Here is a 17,623-nt window from a genome sequence, read left to right as displayed (position 1 = left end):
TTGGAGATGGTCTCGTCGCTCAGCAAAGCGGTCAAACGCGTGAAGGATTCCATCTCCAGTAAAGAGCGGTCTCGCGAAGATTTAAAAGTCGGTATTGCCGGTTTTTACGATCGCAGCAGTCAGCTCTGGGAAAAGGTGTGGGGCGAGCACATGCACCACGGATACTACGTTCCGGAAAACCGCACGGATCACGTGCAGGCACAGATTGACCTGATTGATGAAGTGCTGAAATGGGCCTCGGTCGACGCTCCCGCCGTCAAACGAGCGGTAGACGTGGGCTGTGGGATTGGCGGATCCAGTCGGCATTTGGCCCGCAAATACAACTGCGTTACGGAAGGAATCACATTGAGTCCATACCAGGCCAATCGAGGAAACGACCTTGCCGCTGAGCAAGGATTGACGGATCAGTGTAATTTCCAAGTTGCCGACGCGCTTGATATGCCCTTCAAGACCGGCAGCTTCGACCTTGTGTGGAGTCTCGAATCGGGAGAGCACATGCCCGACAAGAAGCAGTTCGTCAACGAGCTATTCCGGGTAGCGCGTCCCGGTGGTCGAATCATCATTGTCACGTGGTGTCACCGGGATTTGGAAAAGGGCGAAACAAGTTTAACCAAGTCGGAGATGAAGTTACTGAAAAAGATCAACCGGGCGTACTATTTACCCGAATGGTGCAGCGTGCAGCACTACGTGGATTTGTTGGAAGCAAAAGGTGCCACAGACATCCGGCGCGAAGATTGGTCTTACATAATTGCTCCATTTTGGAAGGCTGTAATCAAGTCTTCCCTTAATCTGCGGTCGGTCTGGGGTTTGATAAATTCTGGATTCAGCACCCAACGTGGTGCCTATGCCATGTTGCTCATGCTACGAGGATTCAACAAGGGACTCATCAAATTTGGCCTTTTAACTTGCACTAGACCGGAAGGCCCTGGAACTCCAGCAGATAGTTTAAAGATGATTAACTAGCTAGAGGAACCGGTAAAAACATCGTGTACAAAATTAAAGATTGGCATCGCGTTTCAAAATTGAAACCTTCATCGCATTAGATACCACCAGCGGAATAAAAATCAGGTTGAAACTCATAGCGGCGCATGTCTTCTTCCAATCGCGGAGGTGCTAGCGTTTTCCCTTCATTGTTCAGCCCGTGTCCTTGCAGTTCGACTCGGAACAAATCCCGTATCGATACGTGAGGAAGACCATTGTCCATTAAGATCAGCTCAGCCGGTTTCAACTCGACCCATTCTTCATCCTCTGTCAGTGGCTTGGTTGCGACGATGCAAACTCGGTCATCCTCCGATCCTGGTAAGGAAACTCCAACCGAGTAGTCGCTATCGGCAAGCTGGGTGGAAGACCCACGAACCGTGTAGTGTAGCCCGTTCCATACTTTGCCGCCTGGACGTTTGCCAGGCCAGCTATACACCCATAGCACATTCGGCCCACAAGTGAGCATGAAATTTAGTATCGTACCGCTCGGGTCGTATTTGACAACTTCATCACACAGCTTTTTGAGTGCATCATATAGGACGGGAAGACTGGGCATGGTATCCGTAAATTCTGCTCGAAGAGCATTGAGAAGAGCACAGAACAGGGCCTCACTGTCCGTCTTACCGACTGGAAAATATGTGGGATCTAGCGATTCGATTTGTGAGAAAGAAGCTTGTTTATGTACAGCGATAATGATTTCGTTTTTTGTATTGGCTTACCTCCTTTGACGTCCCCCAGCCAGCTCTTTGGATGCTCGTCCATCATCGGTACTTGACCGTTGTGGCAAAAGCACCATTGAATCCCCCACATCTCTCTACTGAAAGGATGTAGATTGGCCAGCTCCACAGCACCGGATGTCGCGTATCGAATGTGCGATAGCATGTTCCGGGTCTTAATTGATTGCTGGCCCAGAAAATGTGCCAGAGGTGACGAAGACGCCGCTTCCGTATCGTGGAATTGTCTGACACCGTGTCCGTGGTAGTAAGCCTGTGAAAAAGCAACAAGAGTATAAGGTGCTAGATGCAAAAGTCGATAAACTTGAACGGGTGGGACTTTCGTACGCTCAAGGGTGACGGAGGGAGGTAGTATTTACGACAATAACGTTCGCAGTAAAATACATGCCATTCCCTTTTCGAAACAGAAGCTTGCACACTTACAAGTCCCCAACCATCGGCGTGAATATCTGTGCCGCCACCTCGTTGGCAAAAGTCCGGCCACGATAGTGCAAATTCGGTAGGCGTGGCGCAGTTCATTCCCAGCAGCTGACACGGCAAAGCCATCGTGGGGCGCCATGTTTGATCCGTTGCTCTGTGAACAAATGAAAAGCCTTCGACTACTCCACAGAGAAGTGCTATGAGGAGATATCGTCGGTCGAGACAGTAATTTTTTGAGCTGTGAAACACGGACTTTCGAAGAGCGTGGTACATTTTTACTGAACAGGGCTTCTTTCCAAGAATTGCTCGCCCCGTCTTTCTCTATAGGTGCCATGGTCAAGAGCGTCTTCACCGCGTCTTGACGTGAGAGAAAATCCGATGGATAAAGCCAAAGAAACATGTCCCTCTTTGCAGCCGGCATCTGTTTTTAATAAGTAAATAAACCCGTCGGATACCATTTGGACACCTACTGAAGGGAATTGGCCACAACACACATTTTGTCCATCTGCAACTCTCGGCTGTGCTGTTAGCGTTCGTACCGGTATGGTACGGATGGTGCGAACACGGACGGAGCCCGCCCCCCTCCCGTCAACATCAGCTCACAGTCAAGCAGTAGCCCGGACGGATAATAGCAGGGCTCTCACCGATACTACGACGCCCAAACGGAAAACACCGTCGAGTGAGCATCCGTGACAGTCTCGGCAGTGACGATGTACTAAGAAGCTGTTGGCGGAGACACATATCATTACTTGTCCCCCATCGCTGCTTGAACCAACGTCTTATTTTGTGCGGTGGCAGAGCTTACGAACAAACGAACAAAAAACGAGAGGAAATATGGGTGCGGCTTGTGGAAAGTCTGCAGGCGCGGAGGTTGAGCAAGAAGAGAGCACGCTGAGTGTAATGTTTAAGCGCATCGATAAGGATAACAAAGGATACATATCCCCGACAGATCTAAAAGAGATGATGAAAGATGACAAAACGCACTTTCAAGGAAAGGATGCTGATCACATCATGGCCAAGTACGGAACCGACAATAAGATGAATGTCGCCGAGTTCCGGCAATGGTGGAATTCCACTTACACTACTTATAACGACGATGCCCTAGGGAAGATTGTCGAAGAAGTCAACGAAGAAATATCACCACTGGAAGCGATCCCGGAGTTGCCTGAGATACCGCACAATTCCAATGTTGCAATTAGTCGATCGTAGTATTGGTTCGACTTTCGAGATTTCGAATGCTACTGGTTTCGCAGTCTCGGATGGGACTGTCGAGAACGAAAAGGAAGCGCTGGAATCCTTTACCGCGGTCTGATAGAGTATCTAAACCATAAATTATGGCGTTCATATGTGTCAAACGCTTTGTTAGTAGATGGCTGGACATTGCTTTTACTTCTTTGCAGTTGGAAGAGCAGCATCAATTTGCTGAGGCGGCTGCCCGATCATCCAGGACTTGATGTAGATCAGCAAAATACTGAGGCTTCCCCACGTCAGTCCTACCACAACGCCAGCATCCACAATGTTTCGCCAGGGATATGGAAATCGTTTGACCGCAGCCACGATACCAGCCACACCGATACTGACACTCCAGCTTATGATTTTGCGCTTTTTTGTCGCGTGGACCAGGCCCATGGAATAGAAAGGCGCCAATACGAAATGGTACCAGGATGTTCCATTCTTGCCTGGTACAAGAGTAAACGATCGTTTTACAACTAGCGGGCTAAACTTCAACTGAAACCCCTTGTACCCTTCAACATAGGCAAACCAAAGGCATGTGGCAATGTACGCACTGTATCGAAGATGAAAAGTAGAGTGAGAGACGAGAGTGCTCCAAAACAGTAGTTTAGCCAGTCAGCGACAGGACATTGTGCTTCCAGTTAAACGTCTAACGTACCCGAGTTGAACTTGGTTCAAAGGAACAGCACCGGCTACAAAGGGTTCCAATGCGATAGGGAGAACTCGTTTAATAGCTTTGGCAAGGATATAAAGAACGCCGCCTGTTCCCCATATGGACGCCGCGACTGTAGCTACACCAGTAACCGGGCATTTCGAATCGTTGTTGATCGGGCCCGATTTAAGACGTGTTGATGTCTTCTGTGCTCCGCCCCTTATAGTGACCCACGAGTGAGCTTGTGCGGAAAGCGACGGACTGTTGCGTACACTGCTTGTATCGACCCGAAACGGAGCTACGCGACCACTGGGTGGTTTCGCCGAAAAGCCGTAGGCGAAGTTTACCAAAAAGAAAACAACCGCTAAATAGAGCGAGAATCGCATTTCACAAGATTTAGGTTGGAATGATGATGAAGTTACCAATATCAAAAGATTTGCCGTTTGACCGTAAGTTATGGTTGCAATCCGACCCGAAGACTTTTTTCGTTGTGATTCACTCGAAAAAAGCTGATCGTGATGGTGTAGAATCGTTAGATATGACCGTGAACCACAAGATGAGATCAAGTACACAGTACTTGTGTATGATCCGACAGAAAGATTTTCAGTTGACAGTGAGGTTGCATTGCTGCTACATGCTAGAGCGGGAGTTTGACAATTCAACATTTAATATTTAAATAATCTAAACAATAGCTTATCAGATTCACTGGTTCTGCCCAATCTGCATGTATCTATATCCTTGGAGAAAGAATATCAGCATCAACTCAGGAATAGTTGCTATCTTTCCATTGCCAGCACAAGAAGTATAGGCTTTCCCTTTCCTTGTAAAAGCACCAGAAATGGAGGCCAGTACCGCATAAAAGGCAAAGGTATACACAGCAAATATCAAGTCTCTTTCGGTGTCCAAAGAGCGCCGAGCCTGCAGAAGTTGTGTTTCGTGATTTAAATCTACTATCGCGGATTCTTAGCAAGCGCCATGTAAGACCATCCGGAGAAAAGACGAGGGGCTTTTGAAAATGATCCCACGCCCATTACGAGCGACGCCGTAGCATGAGGCTTTCGAACTGACCGTTCAATGCAAACGTCATGCCCCACAATAAACACATATACATACTCCGCTGCTTCAGACCTGAGTACAGAGTAAGTGGTCCCTCGGTTTCGAGGATAGTCCGTAGACAGTCCAAGGCTGACTTGTACGGAGCTGCTGTGGAAGCAGCTTGTGTCATCATACGTGTTTTAATGACGTCAAATGGTTGAGTCAAAAGGCCGGCAACAAAAGCACTAGACATACCAATTGCCACGTTTTCTAACAACGTGAGCTCGGCAGATCCTTCCTTCTTCGACAAACGTTCGCGCTTCAGAAACTCCATAGTAGTAAAAGTAGTCATGACGAAAGGAACGTTTCTCGCCATTGTAGGTCGCCACGCGCTGTAAAAGCCAGAGATTCCTTCTGTTTTGAAGATTGTGGTGACTGCTTCCCCAAAATGAGTATACACCCCCGTAATCAATCGTTGTTTGATGACGTCTTGCGGTACGCTGACGACGCACGATGCGGCGGCGCCCAGAGCACTTGACGCAATCGTGGGGATATTGTAACTGCGACAGACGCCAAACACTGCGAACTGAATTGAACCCATGAATAAGGCAAAAGATGAAGTGGTGGTGCACCCTCGGATTAAAGCTGATGCTCCCACGTCCGCTAAGGTCCGACCGTCTCGGGTTTGCGCTAAAGTGCGAAGGGCATCGATGGGATATAACGTCATTTGAGCAATCGCTCGGCTAACACCACCCGCCAACAAACGTTGAGAGATACTCATCGACTTGACAGCCGGCTGCAGAGAAGGAGAGATCTTACTCGCCAACGGTGATATAGAAAGAAACTTTCGTCTGGCGCTTGGCAAGGATCGCGAGGCCACTGACAATCTGCTGCCCAAAGCTAGTACAAAGCAGACGAGGAACTTTGGAACGTTCATTTTTCACAGATATGCGAGTGTAGGCTAGTCTAGAGAGAGTTCCGGTGCGATCAGAGAGAGGGTAGCGAGTATTGATCCATTGACAAAACGTGCACATTCATTCCATTGTCAACTCGAAAAGGTTTGACCGACAGTGAGCTCATGTTGGTGGTGTTGGATTCCAATCGGTAATTTAACAGTTAACAGTTTGAGATGGTTGTTGACAGTCACGTCTGCTTTGGTCCCTAATTGGAACACGCGATATCACAGTCAGTCCGTTAGTTTTTTCTTGCGTAGAAAACCTCGACTGGATCGAAAATTTATGGTTATTAGCCGACGCCTTTTCTCGCCAACACTATTCTTCTCTAATGATGTAACAGTAAAGTACAATGGAGGATTGTGGAATAAAAACGCAATCTTTACTAACCATCCGTCTACATTTACTTTTCGTCCCTTCTCTGTGTGTGTGTGTGTTTCCAATCCTCCAACGCGCAACCAGGCAAGCGTATACATTTTCGTTCGACGACCCGATTCTCTTTTTAAAGAATAGTGCACGAGCTGTCGGGGTTGTTGCAGGGCAAAAAGTCCAGAGGCCCGTTGATATCCGCCTCAATACCCTTTTCACTCGAGATGAATTGGTCGAGCGGTTGTCCTTCACGTTTGCGGTATTGCGTCCAGAGATCGTGCGAAATTTCGAGAATGGGCCTGGCTGAGCTTCCGGCTTCGCGGATCTTGGCGGCGGCATTCTTGGCGCATGTCTTGGCCTCGTCGCTGGTACCGCTGACATCCGCGTACGTGTGAAGCATCTGACTGATTTCGGCGGTGGCCTTTTCCGATTGAACCGATTTGCGTGCGGGATTTGCTGCCTGAAGAATTGCCGGGAGCATGGCTTCGATGGCACCGACGGCGTATTCGGCAGAGGCGGCATCCGGGACATACTTGGAACCACCCTCGGCATCATCGGTCGAAGAAATGACCAGATCGGAAATAATCTGAAAGCACAATGCTACAGCCGACGGAAAGGCCAGAACTTTGGTCGTCGATTCGGCTTGTCCAGTCCTGGCGGCGGCACGACCTAGATCGCGGTACGCCTTGGTGGCGGTATAGAGCTTGAAGACACCGTAGGCGTACTGGCCGTCTTTGCCCTTTTTCTCGATAATATTGGTCATGAGCTCGGAAACAGACTTGGCTGCGGGGTTTCCACCCTCCGGGAACGCGTCCCAGTTCGCGTCGAGAAAGCCACAAGCCATGGTCGCCTTCAGTCCCTGTAGATCGCCTTCGGACATGATTGGCTTGATGACGTCGACAGCCCCCGCCTTGATGAGAGAGTCACGCGAGATGGGCCATTGCGCCAAGTTGAGAATGACAAAGAGCGAGAAATCTTCCAAGCTGTTCGATGTCCATCGCGAAGGAGGTGCAGTGGTCGATCGAACATTCTCGACCACGCACTTGGGGATGTCGGTTTGACCAATCAACGAGGCGTTTTCTTCCGATTTTGCCAAATTCTTGATCAAACCACACGCCCAGCGGACACCTTCCGACTTGCCCGATCCAGACTTGGGCACGGCGGGTGAGTTTGTCAAAAGCTTTTCGAGAACACGCAGGAGTGATTCGGGGTTTTCGAGAGGAGGAATGTCTCTTCCGTTGGGTCCGGGAGAATGTTGCAAAATGGAAGTGATACTGGCCTCCAAGAAGGAAAGGTTCATGAGGCAAATGCAACACAAGTAGGATTCCTGCTTGTCTTCTGCAATGACCCGAGTAAGTCCAGCGATGACAGCTCCCGCGGCTGGTCCTAGACTAATAACGCGCTTGTTTTCGGTGGGGATGGAGAGGTTGTTGAGTGCCAAACAGGCCAAATGCCGTCCGTCACCCGATTCCTGGGTCAGGCACTTGGCGAGTGGCGTCAACACATCGTACTTGCCACTGCAGACCATCGGAACACGATTCTGTTTGTGTCCCACGTCACAGAGTTCGTAGATACGTTTCGTAGCGGCGGCGCTCTGCTCGCCATGCGAGGTGAGCATCTGTTCGATCAGATCCGGAATGTCGTCGAGCGTGGGAGGCTTCGCCGGCAACGCGGCAGCGCGGGGAGTGACCGACTGTAGAGGAGATGAAAGGGTGGAAGGAGACATTTGAGACGCATGAAACGGACCCTAAGAGACGAGACACATGTAGTGGGAACGGGCAACCCCAATGTTGCGAAACCTACCTTGGTCTCCGGCTTGACCGGACCTTTGGCCTCGTCCCTCTTGGAGGCAGCGATGTCGTCCTTCTTCTTGCGGCGAAACGAAACCCTGTAGGAATAGAAGCATGAACGTTGTAGTCAGAGACGGCAGCATAGACAAAATGGGTCGAGACGAACAAACACCCGCCATTCCAATTCATTGACGCTGACAAATCGTCGCCTCGAGCGAATTCTTCCTCCAAATTCTCTAGCCAAAACTTCGTTTTTCCTAATCCTTCTTTCTCCTCATTCTCCTCTACCGTCTCTCTTTCTGCCAAACACTGTGGTTTGCACAGTTGCATTGCGTTGCTTACATGATGGTGGTGAACTGTAGCTAGTTGCTCTTTCGATGATTAAAGGAGGGAAGGGGGGAGTGCACCCGAGCGAATGGACGAGATGGTGGCGAGTCTCCGGCCCAACCGCGGCCACGAGGGCTGCCGCCGTGATTCCCGTCGTGGGCGAGACCATCCCAATGCTTTCCTCGCGTCTGTTCACAGCATTCCTCATCTTTGGCGACTAAAAATCAAAAGCGTTAAGTAACGCCTTCCTATAGGACTGTCATACGTCCTAGCAGTTGTCGCCTGTCGTCGAATGAACTAGAAGACAGAACAACATTTGCAGAACATGGACGCGCGGCGTGCCACCGGCGCTCGCCGCCGCTGCGGGGTGTTCGGTGACGAGCTCCCGAGCCCGTCGACGAGCTCGGAGTGGGCATTGACTGTGAGTCCTGTCTACTGCGGTATCGTGATCCATCGGGCCGTCACTCGTGACCGGACTCGTCCAATCTTCGAAAGATCCCTTGGGGGCTCCACAAACCCCCACAAGACAACCGGCGGCTTGGCATATACTACCGAGTGAGAAAAAAGGAGAGAGTAAACACACAAAAAGAGAACGAAGCTTCCCATACGTCCGCCCCGTCCTCGTTCACCGGCATTGGGAGAGATGCGTGCGCACGGCCCTTGGCGTTGGTGAATTTAATCCAAGCTACGCCTTGGAATGAACGACGACCGCAAAGAAGCCGAGGATTTGGCGGATGTCAGCTACGAAGTCCCCATTGATTCGGGAGAAGTCGTGGATCGGGCACGGATTCTACCTTCGCACGAGACGTACGGTTCTACGGATAACCGCTCGACGCGGCAACGCAAATGGATCGACGACGGTGTGAATCAGAAATCTGCCAGTACCGGAAAACTGCGATACCCGAGCAGTCTTGATTTTGAGAGAGTCATCAATGATTATTCCATTCAAGCGACCAAGGATCGAGTGCTCGTGCAAGAATTAGAAGCTGATAGGAATCCACCAGATCCATCGGAGACTGATCGACACGCGCTTCTGCACGCACCCGATGGACTCTTGACCTACAATTCGTTTGAAGAACCCAGTCGAGACGATTCGTTCCGTCCGCCACTACCCCCTCCGCCTCCACCTCCTCCCCCTATGGCGTACTTGAAACGGAGACCCAAAAAGTCACCACTGGGGTACACTGGACGGACTGCTACACGATGGCTACTGACCAATGCCACTGGGCTCATGACGGGGTTAATATCCATCATGATTGTTAGTGCAACGGATTTCATTCAGACGTGGCGATCACATACTATAGACTACTTATGGAAGAACGACAAGAACCATCACCGATTAACGACTGTGTTTATTCTTTACGCGTCCGTCAATCTCTCTCTTGCTCTGGCGTCATCGGCTCTTTGTCTATTCTTGGCTCCAGAAGCTGCCGGATCAGGTATCCCCGAAATCAAAGCTTATTTGAATGGGGTGCGAGTCAAACGCTTCACTTCCGTGCAACTCTTCTTTGTCAAAATTGTTGCCACGATTCTTTCGGTATCGTCGGGTCTCGCGATTGGACCAGAAGGACCTCTGGTACACATCGGTGCTATTCTAGGCGCGAGTTGTACCAAGCTTTCTAGTCTCATGCTCAGGGTCCTTCCCAAATCTTGGTCAACTCATTTGTGGTCGTTCGTCACAATGGATCTTTCTCACTTTTCAACGGACGGAGAACGTCGTGATCTCGTTAGTATCGGAGCGGCTGCTGGCTTTGCAGCTGCCTTTGGTGCACCCATCGGAGGTCTACTCTTCACCGTCGAAGAGGCTTCAACATATTTTGATCAAAGCATGTTCCTGAAGACTCTCTCGGCGACGGCGCTAGCGACATTCTGCTTGGCTGTACATCATGGTGATTTGAGCCATTACAGTATCATTTCTCTGGGTGATTTCGAATCATCCGACTCCAATATTTTCGTGAATCGAGTCGAGCAAGTGCCACTCTATTTTATTGTCGCTATCGCTGGGGGGATCCTGGGAGGACTTTTTTGTCGATTCTGGGAGTTTCTGCAGCGATCTCGACAGCGTCTCAAGCAACGTCGCTGGTCGTACGAACTGCTTGAAGTAGCCTTTGTTAGCTTGCTTACGTCGTCGGTGACATACTTTGCACCCTTCATGAGCTTCGCTTGCCGGGCGGTAGCTCCCACCGACGACATCGTTTCCGAAAAGAGCCTTTTCGACCCTTGGATGTCGCACGCGCATCAGTTCGACTGCCCCACAGGGTCAGTGAATGAGCTCGGAACGATCTTTTTCGGCTCACGCGACGACGCTATCGGCACAATCTTAAGTGACCCTTCGCAATTTGACCCGAGGACATTATGGACGGTTGGCATACTATTCTTTCCTCTTATGATACTGACCCTTGGTGTGAACATTCCATCCGGAATATTTATGCCAACGGTACTGATTGGCTGCTCACTCGGTGGCGCAGCCGGTCTCGCCTTTCAAAACTGGATCAGCGAGGATCTGTCGCCATCCACGTTCGCCTTGCTAGGTGCTGCTGCTCTCTTGGCTGGTATTCAACGATCTACCGTCAGTCTTTGTGTGATTCTCGTTGAAGGCACGGGACAAACCAAAGTGTTGATTCCCGTTATCATTACGGTTGTGGTCGCGCGCTACGTAGGAAATTTGGTCAGCAAGCATGGCTTGTACGAAACTGCCATTGAAATCAACCAGTATCCATTTCTCGATCACGAGCCCAAGAAGCGCTACGATATATTCCAGGTTGGAGAAATAATGAGCACACCGGCAGTGACATTGGGCCCGCGGGAACGGGCGCACACCCTTGTCAAGCTTTTGCGTGACTCTGGGCATCACGGCTTTCCTGTGACAGAAAAAGACACGGGAAAATTTCTCGGGCTTGTACGACGGGACCAAATTGTTGCTTTACTGGAATGTGGGATCTTTGAAGACGAGCATGAATGGGATGATGATTCATCTACTGGAACCAGTTCCATGCCGGGGACGCCTTCTACTGAATGGACGCCAAAGCCAGGAATCGGAAAGTCATCGCTGATGCATTTGGCTTTCCATATTCCAGATGACCGCTACGACTACTTGACGGATAATCAGGGTGCAATCGAAGCAGTAGAAAATATTAACAAAATGATGGTTGAAGACGAGTTCGACGCAAACGCTTGGCTTGTATCAATTCGACGGAGTCGAGAACACTTGGCCGGTCTGGAAAATAACGAAGAGGATTCGGCTTGCCCTCACATTGTGGTTGGAGACGATACACTACCACCAATTTCACAGAACCGCCGATACATTCCTAAAGGCACACTCGGGAGCACCCGAGCAGCTGTTTCCCAGGGCCGCTTTGCTACGGTGACTACCAATTCGAAAGGCGATGTCTACGTTCAATGGCTGAATCCAAGCTGCAAGCGCAAATGGGTCCATGTTGCCGCCGTCATGAATCGTGGCACGTACTGTGTGACAGAGACGACTCCTTTGAGCAACGCCCATTTTCTCTTCACCTCTCTTGGATTGCGCCATCTAGTGGTGCTTGGCGGCAAAAGAGGAGGCACGGTTGTTGGTGTTGTCACACGCATCAATCTTCTCAAAGATTTTATTCAGGAGCGCACAGGATGTAAGTTTTATTGAGGGGCGTCACCTTATTTATAGCATCAATTTAGACTCTCTATGACATACCCCTTCTGTATTTGGAAAACGATTTGACTACACAATCTCAATTTCGTTCTCTTCGATATCGCCATCCTTCCTCCAAGACGATGCCGAAGAATTGCCGCGATTACCCCCGGCGTGAGGGACAAGGTCTTGCCGACGAAAGGATGTTGACGACGACGACGACGTCGCCGGTAGCTCCATCGCATCTCGCGTACTCAGCCGCTGACGCCGCAACCGCTTGTTTGCGTGAAACTGCTCCAAGACTCGACGTGCCGATACTCGGACGACGAACAACACAACCCCTGTCCACCACCACACACCTGATGCGTGGGTCATCATGCCCACAATGATCCAGAGCGCTAGCATGCTCGCTACAAGCATCATTCCGCGGTCTGTTGCGTCGCACAACCAAGTCACGACGCATACGTGAGTCTTGTTCCAGCATGTTTCCGAGGGCATCGTTAAAAGTCTTGCCGCTCGGCGTTGACGAGCCGCCGTTCGTAGCTCCATAAAGCTCTGCCAGAGACGCTTGGGAAGGCTTGTTCTAGTAAACTCTACCGGGAGGGGCACTTCCTGACGATACTCGAAATGGTACCGTCTTACAGCATCGTCTTCGTCTTCCCAGTCCAGGTCGGAGTCCAATTCACTGGAGTGTGATCTAGAAGTCGATAACTGATGCTGAGGGCTAGATGTGATGGAGTTGGTACGCGACAAGGGAATAGCTTCTTCGCTTAAGATGCTGGTATTTGGAGACCTGCTGGTCGTAACGCTTCCGGTGCCGATGATGTGCTCCGGTATGTGCGGTACACTTCCGTCTTCCTGGTGCTGCTGTGTATCTTTGTAGCGGTTCGAGGACTGACGAAGAATAGTGCTACCACGACTCCTTAGCTCGTCGACGAACGATTTGCTCCCAACGTCTTCGCTTCGGTGATCCTCCTTGTCGTCACTGGAACCGTCGTCGTCCCCATCGCTGTAGTGGTGAGCGTGCGCTTCCTCATCCTCCAAACGCTGGTACAGTTTGGAGCCGTTTTCCAAAGACATGCGAATGTATACTGCCCAGAAATTGGATCCGTACGAAATCTCGTAATTAGCACAAACAGTGGAACGCTCTGCTTTGATTAGATAACACCGTGAACTTGTATTAACTACAAAATGCTTTTTCCAGCTTTGTCTTGAAGGCTACCATGGTCACTCCAACAATATGCGTTACTGTGAATGAATCAAACCAGAACGGTAACACACACGACCCAGGACCGCTCCTTCTCTTCGTACAGGTGCAGGGAACCGGTACTCGTACCAAGGACGGGTTTTGCCTAGACCAATGAGAACGGTCAATTGGAGGTCGCAGAGACTACGGACGTATTATGTCCAATCAAATCTCGTGGTGGCAGCTCAGATGGCGAAATTCGGAAACGGTGGGAGCAACGATGGAGAATGAAACCCGACGAAGAGGATGAGCACCAGCGCCGACCTCCAGAAATAAGCACAATACTCAGAGTCAATCTTTTGGCATCAGTTTGATCGTTGCACCATCCAGAATTAACAAAGGACCTTTAAAACAATGAGCTCAAAGACGGCCGAGTCGAAAACCATGCCCGACAAGAAAGGTGACAAGGATGCCGCCAAAGAAAAGGCCCTCATCGAAGCCTTGGAAGAGGATGATGAGTTCGAAGAGTTCGAACCGGAACACTGGAGTAAGGCAGAAACTGAAGAAGAGAACCAACAGTGGATGGATAATTGGGATGATGACATGGATGACGATTTTACCAAAAATTTAAGGGAGGAGCTGCAAAAGCAACCCGCAAAGTAAAGCATACCAGTGCGGCAAGCGCTCAATGCTCCACTGCTTTGGGACGAATTGCCCGCTCTCGCACTGCAGGTCTCAATAGACCGACAATTGAAAGATCTCGTCGTCCCTTCGCAAACGACAACCGGTCATAGATAGCTGCCAAGCCTAGAAGTAGTAATGGAAGTGGTACCTGATTTTGTTTACTGACGAACCGCATTTTAGTCGCAGACATAGCTTATCCCTTGACGATATCTTTGTGATATCCATACGTTTTAGAAAAGTATGATCTAGAGTATTTAGATTTCGTTTTCAGCCATATCCGAAAGTATTGAAAGAAACGTGCCTTTTCCAGAATACGCGAATCAGGGCTCGACTATCAAGACGAACAACCTCACAAGCCAGTGTAAGTTGTTCATTCATTCAAGTTAATCAAACTATGTTATCAAACGACTATGACCAAAACGCAGATGAGTGTGCGCGCGAAAAAAAAACGTTTCACTGCATGAGCTTGAAATGTATCAATGATTTACTTTTGACTTTCTGCTCCTACTATATTTCTCTTCAACTCAGAGTAAGTCAATCCGACGGCCTCGGGGTACCGGTCCATTTAGAATTCATCTCTCGGTTCGAATGAATGGCATGGCAGCTGTGTTGCGTCAATTATTGGCAGGATGGCTCGTCGAAGTAACGGAGTTTTGCACTATACAGGAATCCCCTTTCAACGGAATTCGACCAGTCCAACTTCAAAATCCAACAGAAATTTCGTTGCCAAACCATAGAGCATGTGCCCCGTAATCCATCTGCCGTTGCAAATGTTGGCACTGTGTCTATATCTCTGGGACGGAATGGCGCGTTTCCTAGCTAGGGCATATGAGTCCAAAAAATGAGGATTGACATGCCGTATATTCCAGTCAAGGCACGGAAACCGTTGACTATAGACTTTTCGTACTGCCGATAGTCAAATTGATCGCATTATATGATTTCAGCAGGCTTGATCATTGGGGATCAGGACCGAAGCGGTGTCCGAACGAGAGTAGACGTCTCAGAGGATAAACGCTTTCACAAAGCCATTTGACAATGATAAATGTAATTGCTCCTTCCTTTTGCATGTTGGATTTTCACGCATTTACATATGTTTTCATACAGAGGTGAACTTCGAGTCAATGCGCCTGGAGGCAAGAAATGGAATTATTCTGTATTTGTGAACAAAGCATATAATCTATGTAATGTTGATGGTTTTTAAATTAGTGCCCGAACCATTGTCGGACCCTTGATGATTGACTATGAACGAATTGAATCGTAAGCTGGGAGCGAGAGGGCTGGCTACATGGACAACGTGCAGCTGGCGACTTCTCTCGGCGTATATCGACTGAAGGCAAAGCTGCCTGCCGTGTATCCGGAGTCAATGAAGTGGAAGTAAACGATCTGCTGGTACTTTTAAAAGTCAAATACCAGAACGGTCGAAGCAACTCCGCCGTATCGATGACCGCTGTACTTTTTATTCACCGCTCGGAGCTCAGGATTTGCGATTGACTTTTCTCTAAGCACGTCGCGCGCAACTGTGATAATTTCCTCTTCACAGTACTCGGCATAACGTAAGAGGGTCGGACTCCAGGCATTGCGTCCCACAGTCCGACGGGCAATAAAGACGGCTGCAGCCGCGAGCTGGCTGGGAAGATAACGCAAAAGATCGTACGATTGGAGAGTACTATCCAGAATATAGCATGAGAGCTGAACAATTCTCTTGTCGGCGTGACCAGCTTTCAAGTAGCGGACCAGGAAGGCATGTGCACTAGGAATCGTGATCTGGTATCCCAGTGTTTTCAGGATACACTCCTCCATTTCAATGATGTCTGGACGTGTGTACGCTCGATCGCATATATACACCAAATCGCGGAGCTCCGGTGGATAGATTTCCTCGTACTTGGACGCAATCAACAGACTGGTCACACCGACGAGCTGAAGCTTAGGCCGCGAAACTTTATGAATTTGCAAAAAGCGATCGATAATGTTCACAGTCAAGTACAACGTTTCTGGAACGAGCTTGAACTTCAAGTGGACCTCCACCAACCAGTCTACCAAGATCGACCGCATGCGTTCGTTGATGTGTGGCTGGCTTTCCATGTAGACCGGTAGTACCGCGGTGGTGACTTCCTTCTCGCGAAAGTAAGTGTACATACCTTGCACGTATGAGGTAACACATAGGACGTCTCCCGCCGTTTCGTCACGTGCATCAATATCGTCCACGTTGCCGTGCATTTGATACGAATCGGGGTCTGGCTCGATTGCATTTCGCTGAAAACGAGTGGTGTCGGAGCTACGGTTATCAAGCGGAGGATGGATACCTCCGAAGGGATGGCGCGGTTCAATGCTCATAGACCGAGTTGTGATACCCGTATTTGTTCGTTTCGGTGCAGTAACAGCAGTCCTCCCGGTACCGTTTCCTCGATTGGCGTTGGTGACATCCTATGTAGAGAAGACGATCGATGAGTCTCGAATTTGAAAGGATGCATTTCAGAATACTGGACGTCCTCTGCAACTCCTCCACAACCAGCTGAGGTTCAGATGAACTAGCTCGAATCCTCCCTATTGGAAGGACTATGGATTTCGAAACCCAGCGAGCCTCTGAAAGTTTGCAACATAAAGGATCCGGTATCGTGATGGCTGCGCTCGCCTACTTACGCGAAATGCAGTACGAGCGCGAGTGCGCTCGTCCTGGTTGCGGTTGAACATTGTTGCTTGATGCGGAGGCTGACGTTATGAATGGAAAGCGGCAGCACAGCTAAGTTTAATCTTCGAACAACACAACAGAAAGAATCGACGATGGTATGGGCAACTGCCGTAACTTGTGTCGTCAAACCCCAAAGTGAATTGAAATTGAGCGAAAAGTCGTTGTCATGTACACAGAGTTGGCGATGCGAGCTATATTGGCAATTTGAAACTTTAAAAAGCTTACAATCATGTAGATAGTCAATGATGGTTTAAGTACTCGATTATATTCATAATTATTCTGTCTTGAATCTCGAGCCGTGCTTAGTGAGGACATCTGTATTTAATATTGAGACTTTAAAACTTGTAATTTACATAGCAAACGGTCACCAACCATCATCACACTTTCCCAAATGATTTTCTGGGTGCGGAAAGCTCGCCCTGCTTTGCGGCGAATCGGTGGAGGCTCTGGTTGGAGATGATAGCAGTCTCACAATCTGGTCGCCGTAATCGTCTGGGATTGTCGAAAACTCCGCTACAAGCCAAAATTTGGGATCCCGAAAAGATTGACTGTGAAACAGAAAACCCTTGTTACTCCAGCGAAAATCTGTGTATAAGTAAGCTATATAGGATTGTACCATATCGATGTCAATATAATGGTCGGTCATAACGCATTGTCTCAGCCTGTGTGTACATAGCGATTGTAAAGGTACATCTCCATCGACTTGCTGCGCTCCACGAGGACCGACTTGGCCTCTGACGAGTATTTGATCGATTCATGTCTATCCAAATGTATTCATCACAACTCCAATCGTGCAAAAGGCGATTTCTTGCAATTTATCCAAAGTATTCCAGTTCTAGATTATTTTTTTCTGATATTTAGCCTCCATAGTGTAAGGATAACAAGCGTTCTTCGTACTTTCACTAGCGAAGCCATTTCTGAATAGTGTCGGTTTCAATTTACTTC

General features: G+C 49.2%; 9 protein-coding genes across 9 annotated transcripts; 3 read left to right on the top strand and 6 right to left on the bottom strand.

Moving 5' to 3' along the window:
• Nucleotides 1-6: 6 nt before the first annotated feature.
• Nucleotides 7-966, top strand: TMT (tocopherol o-methyltransferase; the record flags this gene model as incomplete). Its single annotated transcript, XM_002180570.1, has 1 exon — nt 7-966. One exon carries the CDS (start codon nt 7-9, stop codon nt 961-963), a length of 957 nt encoding a protein of 318 aa, XP_002180606.1. The 3' UTR covers nt 964-966.
• Nucleotides 967-1,213: 247 nt separating this feature from the next.
• PHATRDRAFT_12612 (predicted protein) lies at nt 1,214-2,261 on the bottom strand (the record flags this gene model as incomplete). Its single annotated transcript, XM_002180366.1, has 3 exons — nt 1,214-1,653; nt 1,758-1,968; nt 2,139-2,261. Coding segments are annotated over 3 exons (774 nt in total), but the record flags the coding sequence as incomplete, so codon positions are not given.
• A 533-nt stretch (nt 2,262-2,794) lies between these two features.
• Nucleotides 2,795-3,487, top strand: PHATRDRAFT_46100 (predicted protein). Its single transcript, XM_002180569.1, has one exon. It carries the CDS (start codon nt 2,970-2,972, stop codon nt 3,342-3,344), a length of 375 nt encoding a protein of 124 aa, XP_002180605.1. The 5' UTR covers nt 2,795-2,969; the 3' UTR covers nt 3,345-3,487.
• A 34-nt stretch (nt 3,488-3,521) lies between these two features.
• Nucleotides 3,522-4,500, bottom strand: PHATRDRAFT_46099 (predicted protein; the record flags this gene model as incomplete). Its single annotated transcript, XM_002180365.1, has 2 exons — nt 4,027-4,500; nt 3,522-3,960 (listed from the first exon to the last, which is right to left on the bottom strand). The coding sequence occupies exons 1-2, from the start codon at nt 4,404-4,406 to the stop codon at nt 3,522-3,524; spliced, it is 819 nt and encodes a 272-aa protein (XP_002180401.1). The 5' UTR covers nt 4,407-4,500.
• Nucleotides 4,501-5,050: 550 nt separating this feature from the next.
• On the bottom strand, nt 5,051-5,992 carry PHATRDRAFT_35984 (predicted protein; the record flags this gene model as incomplete). Its single annotated transcript, XM_002180364.1, has 1 exon — nt 5,051-5,992. The coding sequence occupies one exon, from the start codon at nt 5,990-5,992 to the stop codon at nt 5,051-5,053; it is 942 nt and encodes a 313-aa protein (XP_002180400.1).
• A 378-nt stretch (nt 5,993-6,370) lies between these two features.
• Nucleotides 6,371-8,497, bottom strand: PHATRDRAFT_46098 (predicted protein; the record flags this gene model as incomplete). Its single annotated transcript, XM_002180363.1, has 3 exons — nt 6,371-8,124; nt 8,181-8,265; nt 8,361-8,497. The coding sequence occupies 3 exons, from the start codon at nt 8,495-8,497 to the stop codon at nt 6,511-6,513; spliced, it is 1,836 nt and encodes a 611-aa protein (XP_002180399.1). The 3' UTR covers nt 6,371-6,510.
• A 656-nt stretch (nt 8,498-9,153) lies between these two features.
• On the top strand, nt 9,154-12,183 carry PHATRDRAFT_46097 (predicted protein). The gene has a single exon (XM_002180568.1). The coding sequence runs from the start codon at nt 9,192-9,194 to the stop codon at nt 12,132-12,134; it is 2,943 nt and encodes a 980-aa protein (XP_002180604.1). The 5' UTR covers nt 9,154-9,191; the 3' UTR covers nt 12,135-12,183.
• Nucleotides 12,184-12,209: 26 nt separating this feature from the next.
• On the bottom strand, nt 12,210-13,353 carry PHATRDRAFT_46096 (predicted protein; the record flags this gene model as incomplete). Its single annotated transcript, XM_002180362.1, has 1 exon — nt 12,210-13,353. The coding sequence occupies exon 1, from the start codon at nt 13,197-13,199 to the stop codon at nt 12,210-12,212; it is 990 nt and encodes a 329-aa protein (XP_002180398.1). The 5' UTR covers nt 13,200-13,353.
• Nucleotides 13,354-15,170: 1,817 nt separating this feature from the next.
• CYCB1 (predicted protein) lies at nt 15,171-17,324 on the bottom strand (the record flags this gene model as incomplete). The annotated part of the gene is made up of 2 exons (XM_002180361.1): nt 15,171-16,223; nt 17,252-17,324. The coding sequence occupies 2 exons, from the start codon at nt 17,322-17,324 to the stop codon at nt 15,385-15,387; spliced, it is 912 nt and encodes a 303-aa protein (XP_002180397.1). The 3' UTR covers nt 15,171-15,384.
• Nucleotides 17,325-17,623: the final 299 nt, after the last annotated feature.

This window comes from Phaeodactylum tricornutum, chromosome 9 (assembly GCF_000150955.2).
Source record: "Phaeodactylum tricornutum CCAP 1055/1 chromosome 9, whole genome shotgun sequence".
Taxonomy (NCBI): Eukaryota; Bacillariophyta; class Bacillariophyceae; order Surirellales; family Neidiaceae; genus Phaeodactylum; species Phaeodactylum tricornutum.
The sequence above is the reverse complement of the archived record's forward strand: the minus strand, read 5'-3'. Positions and strand labels throughout refer to the sequence as shown.